At 61.2% G+C, this 17905-nt stretch overlaps 1 protein-coding gene across 1 annotated transcript in view; it reads right to left on the bottom strand.

Annotated features, from left to right (window-relative positions):
• Positions 1-2558: 2558 nt before the first annotated feature.
• PPP5C (protein phosphatase 5 catalytic subunit) overlaps positions 2559-17905 on the bottom strand; it is a 22321-nt gene continuing 6974 nt past the window's right edge. Inside the window, exons 3-13 of the mRNA XM_023649964.2 lie at positions 11323-11470; positions 10544-10665; positions 8287-8352; positions 7881-7979; positions 6918-7023; positions 5410-5552; positions 5175-5262; positions 4600-4640; positions 4321-4499; positions 3215-3296; positions 2559-3023 (exon numbers count right to left, since the gene is read on the bottom strand). Of these exons, the coding sequence (XP_023505732.1) occupies positions 2961-3023; positions 3215-3296; positions 4321-4499; positions 4600-4640; positions 5175-5262; positions 5410-5552; positions 6918-7023; positions 7881-7979; positions 8287-8352; positions 10544-10665; positions 11323-11470 (1137 nt within the window). The 3' untranslated portion in view covers positions 2559-2960. The remainder of the gene's footprint in view (positions 3024-3214; positions 3297-4320; positions 4500-4599; positions 4641-5174; positions 5263-5409; positions 5553-6917; positions 7024-7880; positions 7980-8286; positions 8353-10543; positions 10666-11322; positions 11471-17905) is intronic.

Genomic DNA, 17905 nt, shown 5'->3' with positions numbered 1-17905 from the left:
CGGGGATGAGGGGTCACGACATGTGCTCTGCAACTTACTCTCAGACGGCCAGGAAACAAGTGTGTGTGTGTATACATGTGCATGTGTGCACACACACAGGCCAGGAAACAAGTGTGTGTATACATGTACACGTGTGTGCACACACAGGCCAGGAAACAAGTGTGTGTGTGTATATACATATACACGTGTGTGTTCACAGACACACACACCCCCTCCTCCCATGCAGGCAAATGGAACAAAATGTTTCATAATAGGTGAATCTGGGCAAAGGGTATCTGGGTGTTCTTTGTACCTTTCTTGCAACTTTTTGTTGCTTTAAAGTTGTTCCCAAATAAAAAGTTAAAAAAAACCCCGTCAGTATTTGCTGAGGAACGCCAGCAGTGTGCAATCTGGACTGAGTCATCCTCAACACAGAAAGCCAAACAGCTGACAAACTAAATGCCAGCTATGGGCCTCTTTCAATAGGAAAAATTGCATCTCTGGGCTTAAAGTTAATTCCACGCATCTTGGGATCAACTGATAAATTTACTTTTGACTACAAATTTAAAGAAATTGACAAAAAGCTTCCTCTGAAAGGGTGGCCCGTATGGGTCTTAAAGGCCCTCTGTGGCGGGCAGTCTCCTGGAGGACCGCTGCTAGTGTCTCCGTCAAGGGGACGTGGGATGGACATCCCCACCCACTTGAATCTGGCCGGCCTTAGTGACGAGCTCGATGGACACCATGTGGGGAAGTGATCCACTGGGACTTCCGAGCCCAGGGCATGGGGTGCTGCGGCTTCCCCCTGGGCATCCGGGGCGCTCCCTCGTGGGCCCAGATGCCATGCTGTGAGAAGCCCAAGCCACATGGAGGCCCTGTGTGGGCACCCCAGTGATGGTTCCCAGCCAGCAACCTGCACCGACAGCCATGCGTGGGAGTGAGCCTCCTGGACAGCCAGCCAGGCCAGGCTTCAGACGACTCCTGCCCCAGATGCCACCTGACCACACACGCATAAGACTCAAGTGTGAACGGCACAGCCATGCCCCGCCAACCCACGGAACAGACAGATTTCAAACGGCTAAAGCCGGTGACTTCTAGGGCTGTCTGCTACGCAGTAAAGGACCCGCCTGGCCCCTCTGAGCCCTGGGGACATCTTTCCTGGGGAGGGCCTTTGTTTACCAGGGGCCTTGGGCCACTCCAGGCAGTCTATACTGACACGTGATTTGTGTTGGGGACCCTGGGCCACACGGCACGGGCCAGTCTCTTTGGGGACTAAGGTCAGCCAGGTGGGCTGAGCAGTCAACAGGAGCAACCCCAGTTAAGACCCTGGACACCAAGGCTCGGGAGAGCTTCCCTGGTAGGCGACACTCTGTGTGCTGTCACCTGACGCCGCAGGGAGAAATCAGCGCCGTCGGTGTGACTCCACTGGGAGAGACAACTGGAAGCTGGCGCCCGGTCTCCTGGCCCTCCCTATGTGCCTCTTCTCTTCCCTGACTTTAGTCTGTCCTTTACTGTAAGAAACCATAACCGTGAGTCTAACAGCTTTTCTGAGTTCTGTGGGTCCCTCTAGCAAATTACTGAACCTGAGGGCGTGCTTGGGGCTCCTGAACTGTTGCAGCAGGACGCCCCCAGGCTGCCTGGGGACGCTGCCGCTCCTGCCTGGGGAACCCCGCCCGCAGGTCTGAAGACCTCAGAACACTTCTTTCTCAGGGGAAATAAACGGAATCGGCAACCTGGGCTTCCCGCCTGTTTTCCTAGGACCCTCGAGCCGCCAGCGCACATCCCACAGCTCACTTCCTGCAATGCCAACTGGCTTCAGAGAAAGGGACCCACCCAAGGAGCTCTCTGAACGCCCACAAAACATGAGGACCGTGATGGCCTGGCTTCTGCCCCCTCACTTCAACGAAGGGGGTCAGAGCACTCAATGGACTCCACCCTCCATGCGGCATCATCCGCCCACAGACAACACCCCAGGGCTGCTCTCCCGGAAAAGGTGGGTCCAGAAGAGCTCAGACATGCAAACAGGCCCGTCGCCAGAAGCCGAGGCCCGAGAGCGGCCTGCGTGGGATCCGACATTCCCCTCTGACGGAGAACCACGGGGAGTGGGGGGACGCCTCTGCTCTTCCTGGGAGGGTGGAAGTGTCTGCTTCGCGTGTGGCGCAAGGACCAAGGCCCGGCCTGCCCGACGGGTCTGCCCGGTAGACGTGCGCGGCCGAGGGGAGGTCGCGCGGAGCCGCCGCAGCAAGCACTTGCTGAGGGGGATGGGCAGAGGAAAGGAGGACCTTCTTCCAGCTTCCGCGCCCACGCAGCCTCGCTGGGCCCACGCTCGGCCCCGTGTGCCCCGCAGCCTGCTGACCAGGGTCCTCCGTCCTGGGCGGCAGGGGATCCCCGCTCCAGAGCCCATGGTGATGGGCAGATGCACGGCTGCTTGTGCACAGCTGGTAGCCCCCCGCCCGGCCCGGCTCCAGGGCGCCCCAGGGAGATGGCAGACGAGGGAGTGGGGCTTTGTGGCCCCCCACCCTTCCCGTTCTCCTGATGAACGGGTCACCCCAATCCCAGCAGCGCCACAACCTGAGACAAGCTGACTTACAATAATGACTTTATTTTAACATTTAATTACAGACATAAAATAGCTGGGGAAGGGGGTGAGCCCCAGCCTAGCCCCGCTCCGGGGCTCCCAGGAGGGGGTGCAGGCGAGGCCTCCCTGATGACCCTCCTTCGGGGTCTTCCTATGGCGGGGCCCTATTGCTTTAGCGGGGGAGGGGCCATGCAAACGAGGGGGGCGGAGAAGCCCTGGCCCCGCCCCTCCCCGCCGCCTCCCCCAGAATGCCCAGGCGGTGCCCCAGCCCTGCCTCTCCACCTCCTTCCTCTTTGTCCAGGGAGCAGACCCTCTGGCCAGCCCCCCACCCCCTCTGCAAACCTAAAGGGGAATAAATACAAACTTTACAAAGTAAAAGGGGTCCAGCGTGGCCCTGGGCTGGGCCTCACATCATCCCCAGCTGCAGCAGCGTGCTGGCGTAGGCCATAGGCTTGACGTCGGGATGAGGCTGCAAGCGGAGGCCACCGGGGTGGGCGGAGACAGAAAGGGGCAGCCTCAGGGGGAGTCTCTGAGCAGACGCACCAGCCCTATCCCCCCAGAGCTGTCCTGCGCCCGCCCCCCGCCCTCCTGACAGCCCTCTCAGCTCCTCCACCCCAGGCCCAGGCCAGGGAGAGCGGGGGACCCCCGGGGCTGACTCACCACTGCTGTGAACTGGTGGAACTGGGGCCGCAGGTCGGAGCCCCGGAGGTGGATGTAGGAGGCTTTATTCCCCATCTGGTCGCTGTGGGGACAGGGGACAGGGGCAAAGTAGCCAGTGAGGGGCCCGGTGGGGCTGGGGGATGAAGAAGGAAGGGGCGGGCAGAGAGGAGAGAGGGAGGGAGCGAGCAGGGAGAGGGAGAGCGAGCGAGAAGAGACTGAGGCTGGATGGCAGACAGGCCGAGAGAGGAGACAGACAGAGGGACAGAGCCCATGGGAGACACGGCAGAAAGAGAGACAGGGATGTGGAGGGATGGAGAGTCAAGGACACAGAGGGACAGACAGAGACAGGAGGGGGAAAGAGGCCAGCAGGGGAACAGACAGGAGTCCAGACAAAAGGGGCCTGAGCAGGGGGGCTGAGGGGAAGGAGAGCGTGGAGGCGGGACAGGGCGGGGGAGCAGGAGGCAGGCAGCCGGGCCAGGAGGGCCTTCCTAATAGGACACGCGGCCCGACGGAGGCAGGACTCTTGCCAAGACCTGGACTCCAACCGGACCAGACCCTGGTTCTAACCACCAGGAAACATGAGGGATGAAGAAAGTGGTGACTGGCCTCTGAGGACGGAATTGGCCAGGTCTGGGGCACAGACAACTCGGCAGGACACGGGCCTCGTTTCTTCAAGCAAAAAATGCCCAGAGGGGTGGGAAAGGGACCGGGAGATCGAAGGTAAGGAGACTGAAAACGCGGCCCTCGTGTGGGTCCAGAAATCACTGGAGAGACGTTTATGAGACATGGGGAAACGGAACTCCGGCTGGGTCCGGTGACCTCGCCCGAAGGTGTGACAGTGGTACCATGCTTATATACAGGAAAGAAGAGTGCTTCCTTTCAGAAACACCCGGGGCTATCAACGGACGGAGGAGATGCCACCTGGGGTTTGTGGGACGGGGGTGGTCACAGCTACGGAGCCGGTAGCCACTGGGTCTGGGTGACGGATATGTGGGCGTTCATTATACTCTTTTATGGACTCTTCTGTATCTTTGGAATTTTCTACCATAAAAAGTTAAAAAAGTGGGCTGGGAAGAGGCGTGGGTGGGGTGGGGTGGGGGGCGCACCAGTAGTTGGGGGCAGAGAAGACGGTGACACAGCGGCCGCCGTGCGCCACCTCGTAGCCCTCGGCCTTGACCTCGTGGCTGCGGATGATGTAGTCCAGGTGGTTCTCCTCCAGGAAGGCCTTGGTGACGTCGGGCCCAAACTGGCAGCTCACACCCCGCTTGCTGACCGAGCGCCCGTTCTGGGGAGACAGGGGGCTCAGAACGACGTCCACTCCCACCCACCCGCTCTGCCCACGGCCCACAGCCCACAGCCGCCACCATGGCCCCAGGGAGACTGACCTGCGGCTGTGGGTCCGACCAGAGCAGGTCACACATGGGACCTGGAGGGGAGCAGAGGGGAACGTCAGGGACTGGCCTGCCTGCCGGGGGTGGGTGCTCACAGGCCACCCCCTGCCCAATGCACAGAGCAGCTGGGTAGGGGCTGGGCAGGGGACATCCACAGTGGAGGGGGCATGGGACACATGGGCCAGGACTGAGCTGGCCACAGGCCTCTCCTCTGGATAGCGCCCCAGCCTCCCAATGCCTCCCCTCCAGAACCCCCTCAATCCATTATGGCCCCGAGGGGCCTGGCGAGGGAGCTGTCAACATCACAATTCAGATCGCGCCCCTCCTGCTCATAGCCTTTCCGGCTCCTCCGCCCCGGGAACCACGACCCAGCTCCTCCCTGGACCTGTGAGGAGCACAGGGTCTGCCTCGTCAAGCCCTTTAAAGCACTCCCCTGCTCACCCCAAAGCCACCGGCCTCCCGGATGCTCCCCCAGCGCTTGTCCCAGACACCCTTCTGTGAGGCAGGTGCCACCTCCTTCCGTGTCAGCTCTCACGTGACCCCGCAGAGGCCCTCCTGACCCCAGTCACCTGAATCCGGGGGCTGCCGGTTCCGCTCGATCTTCCTGATGTCGTCCAGGGTGACACCGTCTTCGCTGAACAAGCCCCCGTGCATGATCTGGGGTTCAGGGTGGGGACAGCCGTGAGAGGGGAGGCGCCGGCCAGACCCCATCCTCCCACCCACTTCCCCAGCACGTCTGCCCACATGTGGCCCCCACAGGCAGCAGGCGGGGGAGGGAGCCCGTGGGTCCCGGTACGTCCTCACCAGCACTTTGCCATTGATGCACTGGGCCAGCGGCAGCCACTCGAACACCTCGCTGAAGAGCTCGTACATCTGGGCCGTGTACTTGGCCCTCACCTCGCCCTCGAAGCCGTAGATCTGGTTCATGTTGTCCGTCTCGTGGTTGCCTGGCCGACAGCAGGAACGAAGAAACCTTAAAAGCCCCGCCCGGGTGCCCTCAGGCCCGGGGCCCAGGGAGGCCTGCCTGGCAGCCCGAAGCCAACAACACTCACATCAGCTCATCGGCCCCTCACAGAGCCCTGACAAGGTGCAGACACTGTTTTCCATCTGTTCTCAGGGGGAGAGACAAACTGAGTGGCACACGTGGGCACATGGCCACCAGGCCCAGGCCGTACAAAGCGCCACGGGAGTGGCTGAGGCCTGGGTTCAGCTCTGGCTTGGCCTCAAGGGACCTCGGGCACATCTCTCGCCCCAGTGGGTCTCATGCCCCCTCTGGGAGGACCTGCCTGCCTTCCAGGCTGGAAGTACCAGGAGAGAGATGTCTTGACCCAACATGCGCCACCGCAGAGCCCCTGCTGCGTGCCGGCCCCACACTGCGCCTGCACCTTCCCACACACTCCTCACTCCCTCGTCTCAGGGCTCCCGGGGCCTGGGGGAGACAGGAGGCTGCCGGGCCGTTTGCTGAGTCCCATGGTCTGACTCTCTGGCTGGGGTGAGCTCTTCACGGCCTCCTATGAGGCCCACAGCAGGTGCTCCAAGCATCTACCAGGTGCCAGTACAGCGGCCTGGACTCCCTGAACGCGGCAGTCAGCCCGCAGGCCCCCGGGAGCCCCCACCCAGCCAGCGCCCTCGCCCCTCCTCCTGGGTCTCCCCCCTCCCAGCTGCAGCTCCCGCTCATCTCCCCAGCGGCCCTCACTCCCTCGTGAGCTCCTCCTCCCAGTACCATGCGTATGCCGAGGACCCCAAAACTGACAGCCCCCAGGCTCCTCATCCCCTGGCCACACCCGCTTGTCCCACCTCCCACCTGTCAGTGGCAGCCGCAGCCCTCCAGCTGCTCCAGCCAAAAACCCTGGGGTATGCCCTTTGACCCCTTCTTTCTCTCATGCCTGCAGCCAGCCCACGGGTAAACACTCTGGGTTGTACCATGAAGAGAGCCCTAATCCAGCCACTGCTCCCATCCACATCCAGCTGCCACCACCAGTCTCTGTGCTCCCATCCTCAGCCCTTCATCAGTTCCCCATAGAGAGGCCTAAGGGATCCTGGTAACACCCGAGTCAGCCCCACCCTCCTCTGCTCAGAGCCCTGGCGTGACCAAAGTATTCATGAGGGCCCAGAGAGCGCCATTTGTGTGAGCCACTGTGCAGTGCACAACCTGCCTGACTGTACAGGGCAACCCTGTGCATGGTCTCAGTGAAGGGACAAGATAAACACGGCTGCCACTAGCATCCCTGCCTTACAGAGAACTGGCAGGCTCACAGAGGAGAAAGCGAGTGCCCCGCCCTGACCCCAGACCCTGCTGCCTCCCAGCTCACCTCGGAGTAGGTGGAAGTGATCTGGATACAGAAGCTTAAAGCCGAAAAGGGTGAGGATCACTTCTACGGAGAAGGAGCCGCGGTCCACGAAGTCGCCATTAAATATCTGCCCTGCTAAGGAAAACAAGCGGCTGGCTCCCTCCCCGGGCCCTCCACGCCTGCGGCTGCTGTCCGCACCTCCCCAGGAGCAGGCACATCGCCAGGGCGCAGGGGGTCCGAGCTTTTGTCTCTTTCCTCGCTGTGTGGCTCTGGTCCAGCAGCCTGGCCTCTCTGAGCCTCCGAGCAGGATGCTACTGAGGTCCTCAAGCTCGCGTGTCTCTCAGGGAAACTCATGGTGGAGCGGCGACACCAGGTGGTCAGGCTGCTTCAGCTTCTCCCAAATAGAGGCCCAAAGCCACAGGGGAAATGGGACACGGACCCTCCCCCCAAACCCTGCACAGGCCTGGTGGCCCCACACAGGGGCCATTTATCAAGCGATTATCAGAAGAACGTCAGCAGATACTTGCAATGTGGCCACGGGGGCCGCCCAGCCCTTCACGAGGATTTACTCCTCTCAGTAACCTCCTGAGGAAGGCCCTATTCTTATCCCCATTTTGCAAACGAGGGATCCGAGGCACCGAGGGGGAAGGAACCTGCTGTGGCCACGCAGCCAGGACGCGGCAAAGCCGAGAGGGCACCAGGTGTGCGCAGCCCCGGGTGCTGTTTGTATGTGATCCTGCAGCAGCCCCATCTCAAGAGGCAGACAAGCCAGGGCCCAGAGAGTCTGAGTCACTTGCCCAGGTAACGCAGCATGTGGGGACTGGCCCTAGCCTGTCTGAGCCCACCCTGGAGCGCAAGGCCAGCCCGCGGCCTGGGCCCGGGTGGCTGCTCAGCTTCTCCCTGCACAGGCCGCCGCCTTCCCCTCTGGCAGAGGACCCGCAGACCCAGGGCAGGGCGGGCCGGGCATCTCCCGAGGAAGGATACGTAGGGGTTGGCCTCCGAGGGTAAACCGTTGAGCTCGAATATGTTGAGGAGGTCGTAGAACTGGCCGTGGGTGTCCCCGCACACTGTAATCTTCTCTGTCTGAAAGAAAAGAGGCCACCGGAGAGGGAGGGGCCGAGAGAGAGACGTGGGGAGGGGACAGCGGGGAGGGCAGGGGCAAGAGGCCACACGGCAGACCGAGGGGGACCATGCAGAAGACACAGGCAGGGGACACGAGATGGAGAGAGTGGGACAGAGACCGAGAGGCCAGAGAGAAGGACATCCAGGGGGAGACACAGGTGGGCAGAGGGAAGGCAGACCAAGCCAGGTGGGTCTGTGAGTTTCTGAGCTCCGTGGCCCCCCGGCCAGGAGCCCCCCGCCCCGGCCCCCACCGCCCCAGAGCGCGCACCTCTTTGAGCGTGGTCTCCACCAGCGTGCTCAGCTTGGACAGGACCTCTTTGACCTGCACCAGAATCTGCAGGGGAGCACAGGGCAGGCCGTGAGCGGGCCGGCTGGAGGGCCTGCTGCCCACCCTGCCCCGACCAGGAGACGCTGCTGGGCCGAGGGTGCGGGACAGGCAGGGAGAGGGGAGGAAGGGGCGGGGCGCCCGGACAGGTGGGTGCTGGCCGGGGCCAGGGGTGGTCCCCAAACTGTGACCCAAGTGGCCTCTGTGGCATTTAAGCATCAGGATTATTTCATGTGAAAATCGAGAATCTCGGTTTCTTTGAAAATAATCAGCATGATGAAGAAACCTGCGGATGAATCCCGCTGTGGAACGTTTTATAAAACAACAGGCCTGGACACGTCTGAGTGTCAGTGTCGTGAAAGAGTCTCCCCCGGAAGGCGTGAGACTGTTCTGGATGGGAAGAGAGAAAAAGGCAGGTCACACGCAATATTTGAGCCTTCAGTGGATTCTGGATTTCAAAAAAGAGCTCAAAAGGATGTTTTGGGGGAAATTAAAATATTCGTCTGGAAACGTAGGTAATATTAATTTTTACTAATTGAAGATTAAAGACGACCTTGACAACATCACATACATCTGACAACGTTTCCAGATTTTGTGGACAGCCTGCGGACTGCATGCATTTGTCGGTGTTCCTGTATGAAGCTACATTTCTATGGTGCAACGACTGAATCAGTCACGCAGGAGAATGGCCCTCTTATTATCTGCATTTTGCAAATGAGGACCCCGAGGCACCGAGAGGTGAGGTCATGAGCCACGGTCATGGAGCCGGGAAGTGGCAAGGCCAGGAGGGCACCCGGGTGTGGGCAGCGCCGGCTGCCGTATGTCTGTGACTGCACAGCCCCATCTCCCCACGAAGAGATCCAGGATCCAGGGTTAGGACACAGAGGTTATGATGCAACCCAGTCTCAAATGGTTCAGGAAAAAAGAAAAAGAACGTAAACATACACGCATATATGCAGAAAGACCGATAAAGTAAATGTGTCAAAATTTCAACCACTGGGGCATCTGGGGGAAGAATGTGTGGATGTTAACTGTACTCTTCTTTTGACTATTCTGAGGGTTTGACAATTTTCAAAATGAACAGTTGGGGAAAAAAAGGTGTTAAGATAGTAGAAGCTGTCCACTTCTGGTCAGAATGCAGAAAGACAAGTCTGATGCTGTCGCCCTAGTGATGAAAACAGGCCAAAAGCCCAACAAATTGAACTAAAAAACCCATCTGAGAGCCGAGGAGGAAAAACACCGCAATCAACCAAACTGTCGCCCGCGCCAGGCCCCTCCCTGGTGAAGAGACCGTGCCTGCGTTCATCCCGGCCTGAGGCCCGCCACTGAAGGGGAGGGGAAGCCAGCGGGACGTCCCTGCTGGGCGGCCTGACGGATGAGAGTCCCCAGGAGCCCGCGCCACAGAACGCCTCCGCCCGCACCTGCCGCACCTGCCAACGCTCTCACTCCATCACAGGCTGGGCGCAAGGCGGCACAGGGGAGGGAGCCCTCCCGAGGCACAAAGGTGGGAGCAAGACTGGAGAGCAGAGAGCTCGCCAGCAACCCAAAAGTCCGGCAGCAGGGTGGAAAATCAGAGCACCAAAATCACAGTTCCAAAAGCTGGAGACTTGACAACACACAGACATCCCTGGGATGCCGCCAGGGTGCCGACCCCACGCCCTGCTGAAGGGGGCATCCCGATGCCCCTCTGAAAACACTGGAGACCAGGGGTGACCTAAGGCCCACAAAAACGGCCTGAACCGTAGATTAGGCTGACGGAGCCCTCACAGCAGCAGCCTGACAGCAGGCTCCCGCTACCTCCTGCAGAAAGTTGTTTATCTCCGTCTCTACTGTCCTTTCACACAAAATGCCTGGCATATGATAAAAACTGAGACCCACGAAGAACGGACAACAGAGGGAGATCCAGGCATGACCCACACGGTGGCACTACAGAGACTTTAAAATAACGACAAACACGTTCAAAGATCCCCTGGGGAAGATAGACAGCATGCCTGAACATATGGGGCAGAGATGATAGCTATTTAAAAAAATAACCATGGAAATGCCAGAAATAAAAACATGCAACCTCAGAAATAAAGAACGCATCTGCACGATGCCCGGCCCCAGCGCGCAGCAAGTGCTGGCTTCTGCCTCCACCCTGCCCTCTGTGGCTATCTGGGCACTGCCAGCGCGACGCTATCCCGGGTCACAGGCGTGTCACCTGGTAGGCACATTTCCGGTGCAGCTTCTTCTGGTCCTTGTACCACTGCATGAGCTCCTTCATGAAGGCGACTGTCACTCTGCCGTCCTCCAGCTTGGGCCCGCTGTACTCATCCTCGATGGCTGGTGTGTGAATGGGGGCGAGAGTCAGTGGCCACAGCCAGTGTGAGGGTGGGGAGGGGCCTGGCCCGGGGCAGACGCGGCTCTGGACACGGGTCAGGACAGGGATGGAGCGAGAGAAGATCCACCCCCACGGCCTGCTCCGCGCGCTCAGGCCGGCTCCGAGGCCCTCTCCCTGCCCCCCCATCTCATGGGTCCGCTCTTCAGCACCCTCCCTCCCCTCCGCCGACTTGGTTTACAGCCCTTCACACTGTCAACGCATCTGGTGACTAGCGAGTCCTCTCTCCCCAGAGCGTCAGCGCCACGAGGGCAGGGACTGTTGTGGTCACGGCTGGCTCCCGGTGCCTAGCACAGTGTCTGTCACACAGTAGGTGCTCAGGAACCATGTGAGCACATAGAGGACAGAGGCGGGTCAGACGCAGGAGGCCTGGGACGGGGGCACGGCCCGGGAGCCGGTAGGGAGCCAGGCTGGGGCGGAGGGCTCGCCCCCTCCCAGAACCGGGGGACTCAAGCAGACGAGGAGCAGACGGTGGCCTGGGGCGGGGCAGAGACCACCTCTGAGCCCCACTCCTCACCCCCAGTGTGCACGGGGATGGAGAGGACCCCTGCAAGCATCTGGAATGTTCTGGCTGGGCGTGAGGGCACCCGGGCCTGACTCACTCATGCTCTCGATGTCCAGTGAGTCCACGACAGAGCGCTTGTGCTCATCGCCCGCGATGGCCCGCTCGAAGGCCTTCTGCTTCACAATCTTGTTGCACTCCTGGTACTTCATTTTGGCGTCCTTGTCGTGGGGCTTCACTTTCACCACCTGGGCGGGCGGCGGGCAGAGGGAAGGAGGCATCCCCACTCAGGCCAAGAGGTGGCACGGCCCTCCTGGGGCAGAGGAGCAGGCCGGAGGCGGGACGCCGAGGCTGCCCTCCGCCTGCCGGGCCCTGGGTTCCACGAACGCTGGAGCCAGACCCCCGGGGTGCCATGCACTAGTGGCACACCCCCGCTGGGCATGTTCCACCTCCAGGCCTTGGTTTCTGTGTCCCCAAACTGTGCATAACAGAGCTGCGTGTGTACCTGTACTATTATAGTTGATACCAAGGTGGGGGGTGGCGAGGAAAGGGTGGGCTGGGTCTAAAATCATGATTAACAGCCCAGACTCATCAGAAGGGCCAGCTACTTGCTGGGTGATAGACTCCCTGAGCCTCGGTTCCCTCCTCTATAAAACGGGGAGGTGACAGCTCCCCCCGGGCTGTGGGGAAGGATAAGTGATGGACACGGGGCCTGGGGTGAGGCACGGCTTGGCAGGCGCGGCCAGCACTGAGGGGCGTCACGTCCCGTGTTTGACCTCAGGCGTTTGGAGAGACCCAGGACAAGTGATTTCCCCTTTCCTCCTCCGAAGGGAGGTGGGGACTGCGGGCACAGACCCAGGCCGGTGGGTTCGAAGCCCAGCTCCGCCCGCACCAGATGAGTAACGCTGGGCAGGTGAGTTTGCCCCTGTAAGACGGAAGGGACGAGCAGCCACTCAGACCACAGTGAGGGTGTCGGGGTGACCCCTTGTAAAGTGCAGGCAGCGGCGCTGGCAAGAACAAACGCCACACGAGCCTCGGCTGCTCCTCACAGCCCATCACGGGCTGCTGTGCTGATAAAGGCACGTGGCTTTGGGACCCAGCAAGCTCTCAGCACAGGAGCCCGTCTCCTCCCCTCTGCACCTTCCATGCACTTCCCACAAACTCTGATCCTCCAAGTTCAGAAGCAGACAGCGATGCATTCGGAGTCCCGCACTGCCACTTACGGGCTGTGTGACCCTGGGCAGGGACTTCAGCACTCTGGCCTCAGTCATCTATAACTGTGACTGTAATTGCTAGTGGACCCTGCTGGCCTCCCCAGGAGTGGGCCCCCAGAGCTCCTGTGCCAGGGGGCAGAAAGAGGGGTGCCAGGGCTGGCCCTCAGGGGTGAGCACGCCCCCTCGTGGGAGAGCCTGGCAGAGTGAGTCAGAAACTCATCTGCTAACCCTTGCGGGCCAGGGTGGCTCTTCCGCCCTGGGACGCGCAGACCAGGCGGGCGGCAGGAGGCTGGGTCTCGGCAAGTGATGGCCAGGGCACCCTGCCAGGTGGCCCCGCCTGCCTGGGGTGTGGGTATGGGGCAAGGCCTGGAGGCAGGCAGCACCAGACATCCTCTGGAGTCCTTCCGGGTGGGGGAGAGGCTGCGTGTCCCCTGGGGATAAAGTCCACACCAGCACCTGGCCTGCCCTGGACGGCCCGCCCGCCCTCTGTTCTGTCTGCCCTGCCCCACCGCATCCGCCCCAACTCACGAGTCCCCAGACGTGCCAGCTCCCTCTCACGTCTGGCCTTGCACACGCTGCCCCCTGGCCCGGAACACCTCAGTCCCACCTCCGACTCCTTTCTAGTTCCTCCAGGTATCAGCCCCCCTCCCCGCCGTCTCCCAGGCTGGGTCAAGCAGGACCCCCAGCTCATCTGTTTGCTGGAGCCGGGTCTGTGTCCCCCTGGAAGGGGGCCCTGAGGTGGGGCTGAGGTGTGTCCCAGCAGTGAATGAATGCCCCCCGAGGGGATGGATGAACCACTCAGTACTTCCTCTGAGTCAGTGCCCGTTCTCAGAGGGCTCACAGGCTGGGGTGCAGGATGGAGACACGGCCAAGGCTGGGGAACAGCAGCAGGAGCACTAACAATGGCAGCGGCAGCAAGAGCACACGGCTCACGTTCCCAGCACCTGCCATGTGCCTGACGCTGCTGAGAGCAATTAACCTGCTCGCTTTATCCTCGGAGCAGCTCTATGTGATGTTATCACAACCCCCACTTGACAGATGAGGAAACTGAGGCCCAAAGAGGCGAAATCACTGACCCCAGAAGCCAGGGTTCCGTTTTCTCCTTGCCTAGGATCCTGACTTCTGCCACACAGGCTGGGATGTGCTCCCCTCCCGCCACCTCCCTTCCCTGCCCACTGCCACCGGTCCCTACAGCTCCCTGTATGTCCTCCAGGGAGGCAGTGTGGGGCAGTGCTGGTGAGCGCCGGCTCCGGGGCCAGGCCTTGGGGGCATGCAGCCCCACCTCTTGAGTCTCCCTCAGCTTCTAGAAAGTGGAGAGGGTGCCAGCACACCTTTGGAGGGCTGGCGTGAGAATTTAACATTGGGCCCATCACGGCCTAGCAGCCCTGAGTGCACGCTCCAGGGCCCGTGGCTTCTGCTGTTCCCAACTCACTGTCCGGTTGGGACAGAGCAAGCGGCCCCCTGGCTCCACCCCTGGGGAAGGTCATTTGCTCCGGCCCGGAGAGGCCCGGCGGGTCCTTGAGCAGCTGAGGCCCACCGGGTCAGAACTGCACGCTGGACTTCCCTTTAAAGAGTGGCATCTGGACTGTATCAGCGTCAGTATCCTGACTGGGATGCTTCTGCAGTGAGGCTGGCTATGTTGCTGGGGAAACTGGGAGAACGGGATCTCTGCAGTTCTTACGACTGCACATGGAGCCACACCGCTCTCAAAATAAAAAGCTGTGTTTAAAACATGGTCCCTTCAGCCAGGAGTGCTCACGGGCAGTAACGACAGCGCTCGAGTTGCTGGCGCACCAACACGGGGCGCAATCCCAACGTGAGGCCGGGGGGCTGCGCATACATGGGAACTGGGAACTTGGGGGATTTTAGACAGGTGACCCAGGGCCACCCCACGTTATATGACACCCGGTAGATCCGAGTGGCACCTGGTGATCACACGCACTCTGGTTTTTTCTGCAGCAAAACCTTCAGTCACACAAGGCAGGAGCATCAGTAAGAGGCCAGCGATGGCTTCTGATTAGTTCCCGTCAGACTCTGCCACCAAACGAGTTGCCCGAACTTAACTGGAACAAGTGGTTTTCAGAAGAGCTTGGGTTCGGAACAGTAGCGAGAGCCAGGCCCCATGCTGAGTGTCCCCGAGGCCCATGTGACCATCATGATCCCCTACGACGCACGGACGAGGAGACGCAGCCCACAGAGGGCCGCACTGCATGAGGCATGTGGACAGCGGGGATGGCCGGCTCGAGGGCCTGCACTCCGAAGCCAGCCTGACGCGCAACACCAGGTCTGTCACCCACAGGTCAAGACCCTCTGGTAAGTGTACTGAGCAAGTCACACCCAACATTCCCATTCAGTGAAACAGAAGAGCAGAGACCAGCAAACACAGCACCTGAGCGAAGGGCAAGCGCTGTGCCGAGAAACTGTCGTGAACGGCACGACATCCAGTGGTGGGAGCCCACCTGGGGCCATGCTGTCCCCTCTTGGCTGTGGGACTCAGGGAGTGCCCTGCTCTCTGGGCCTTGCTTTCCTCATCTGTAAATTAGGGGGAACAGCTCCCAGCACACAGGGTGCTGCGATCTCAGGAGTTACTGTGGTATGAAGGCCACACCTGGCCCGGCCCATGGTGAGCGCTCCTGCAACTCCCAGACAGCCAAACCTCAGGTGTGCGGGCACACGGACAGGCGTGCAAGGCAAAACGCACTTCTAACGGACCGCACTGGGCTATGCCGGAAGAAGCAGCCCAAATGTGAACCATATTACAAACCAAACCCAAGAAATCCTGGGAGGGGATGGGGGTGCAGGAGCCCCCAGATCCGGCCTGGGCCCACGTGAGCCCTGAGCTCCAACCACAGACAGGGAAGAACACAGGGGGCCTTCTGAGAAGAGGACCCAACAAAGGGCCGGGGAGTCCTGGAGCAAGGTCCCTCTGAAAGGACAAGCCTGCAGACGAGGGTGGTGGGTGGGGGACTGAACACGAACCCGAGGTCAGTCGCTGCTGAGGGTCTGAGGCCCGGCCCCAGAGGGAGAGCAGAAGGGAGACACACCCAGCTCCCCAGGGCCCTAGCGAGGTCCTGGCACCTGCACACAGCCCTTCCTGTGCGCTGCAGGCTCTGCCCCCAGACAGCCCCAGGGGAAGCTGCACCAGTGCTAAGCGGGGCCCTTCTGCTCTCATTCAACCCTCACAGGGACACCGAGGCAGGCCCTCCTGTCGCGCCCTCTCACAGATGAGGCCACAGAGGCCGCAGGGCCCAAGCACTCAGAGCAGAAACAGCTCGCGGCTGGCGTCCTGACCCGGAGCCGGGGCCTCCAGCCCCTGCGCCTGCACCTGCAGACTCCGCCACCGTGGCTCCCGGCAAGGAACGTCTATTTTACCTGACACCCGACACATCTAGACTCACGCCAACGGAAAATATTTTTCCACAAAATATACACACACTTCCTCCCAATGACAAATTGTTTTCTTGTCTATTCTATCTGAGGACGGACGGGCTGGGCTCAAACCATTCAAGTGAGCTGCGGCCCGCGAGGCGCTGCAGGCATGGACTCTGGCTTCAAGTCCCACTGGCGCCCTCTCTGCGGGGCGACCTCGGAGGAGGCCTTCCCCTCTAGACCTCAGCTTCCTTCCTGGAAAATGGACTGACTCAAGCGTGCAAAGAGCTCACAACAGAGCGAGGCCCGCAGTGAGCGTGCAGACGAGGAGACGGAGGCTGAGGGAGGAAAGGCCCTTCGCCCGCCCCAGGGCCCGGGTGCTGAGGGGCAACGCCGCGGGCTCCTTCCTTCATCCAGGCTCACGCCCTGGCTCGGCCTCCGAGGAGGCCACGATCTCAGAGCGGGCCTGGCACGTTCTCCGTGAAACTGCAGCGGGTCACAGGACAGCTCCGGAGGGCAGGAGGGCGGGAGGCAGAGACTCTGGGTGGGGGCAGCTGCCCTAGGGCCAGCCCCCCTGCCCGGCATCCAGAGCCCGAGGAAATGCGTCAGAAGGGAGCAGGGTGGAAAGCCCGCAGGCCTGTGGAGGCCCAGGGTGGCAGGGACCTCAGGCTCACATGGGGACTCCCCAGTGCTGCTGGCAGAGCCCCCACAGGGAAATGGGCTGTGACAATTCAAAGGCTGGGTGCGGCTCCACCACAGGTGGGTCCAAAAAGAGCTGTGGATGTCCCCCAGTGTTCCACGGCATCCACAGGCCTGGGAGGGAGCTCAGACGCCGTACGTCCACAAGGCTGGAACTGACCGTCTGGGCCTCAGGGAGCAGGTCGTTAGGCCCCAGTCTGAGCAAAGCTGAGAAGAACCCCACTCCTCACCCTGGGGAAAGGCTTTCCCGCAACCCCAGGAGGGGGCGGGGAGGCCCTTGCGGCAGAGCTGTGCTCCTGGGAGCTGCTCTCCTCTCTGGCCCCTTTCGGTTCCTCCGGGCCCCTCCCCCACTTGGAGCCCTGCCCCCACCCAATCCTGACTGTCCTTCTGGGTTACTCATTACTGAGCTCTCCAGCCCCAATGACCTTTACCCAGAGCCCACAGCTACCCACGAGGTGGCCGCTCCTCTTGTCACCATTTCCCAGATGGGGACACCAAGGGAGAGGTTTGGGAGCCCAAGCTCATAGGACTGTTCCTCTGCTCCGTTCCCCATCCTCCTGGGTGTCACCCCAGCCCCTTCTCCACTTTGCCCCTCAGTCTCCAAATTCCCCGCTCCTCGATGCCTCTGTCCCTGCCCTGACACAGGTGTCCCTGGCCTGAATGCCCCCTCCACCCCAGGCCAGCGGGCAACCTGTGCAGTCTGACCAGGCTGCCTCCCCCTGCGGCCTGTGGTTCTCGGCCCCCCGGTAGCTCTCCCCAGATGACAGAAGCTGCTCGGTGTGTGGTGAATGAAACAAAAGGAGGAAGTGAGGGTGTGCATGTGTACAGGGGGCAGAAGGACAATTCATTCAACAAACACTGACTGAGCCCCTGCCCAGTGCCAGCCACCATCCCAGTGAGCAAGCAAACAACCCCCTACTCTCAGGGGGCTAACTCTCTGAACGGGGGAGACAGGGGCTGGAGGGCCAGGCCGCCTGGGTTCAAACCCCAGCTCTGCCACCTGCACGTCGATGGGCAGGTGTCTCAACCCCTCCGGGCCTCAGTCCCCCCATCTGTACAACAGGGACGATCATGGTTCCTACCCTGGGGCTGCCACACCGACGCCCTCAGCTGCCCGTGCGGCAGGCGAACAGGCCTGGCGTGAGGGTATGTGCTCTCTGAGTCCTCACCTCTACTGCTGTCACCACCACAGCAACGACAGCACGGGGAGTGGCAGACGGGCAGCAAACTTGCTGCGCTCTAGGTGCCATCCCTCGTCACCTCCTCGTCACCTCCCACGTCCCCCGCCTGCTGTCTCTAACGCACATCGCCCTATTCCATTCCCTCCCAGGCACACGACCTCAGCGGCAATGGCTCTGCTGACTAGCTGAGGACACGGCGAGTTTTCCGCCCCGCTCGGAA

Source organism: Equus caballus, chromosome 10 (assembly GCF_041296265.1).
Source record: "Equus caballus isolate H_3958 breed thoroughbred chromosome 10, TB-T2T, whole genome shotgun sequence".
NCBI lineage: Eukaryota > Metazoa > Chordata > Mammalia > Perissodactyla > Equidae > Equus > Equus caballus.
This window is presented reverse-complemented; position numbering and strand designations above follow the sequence as displayed.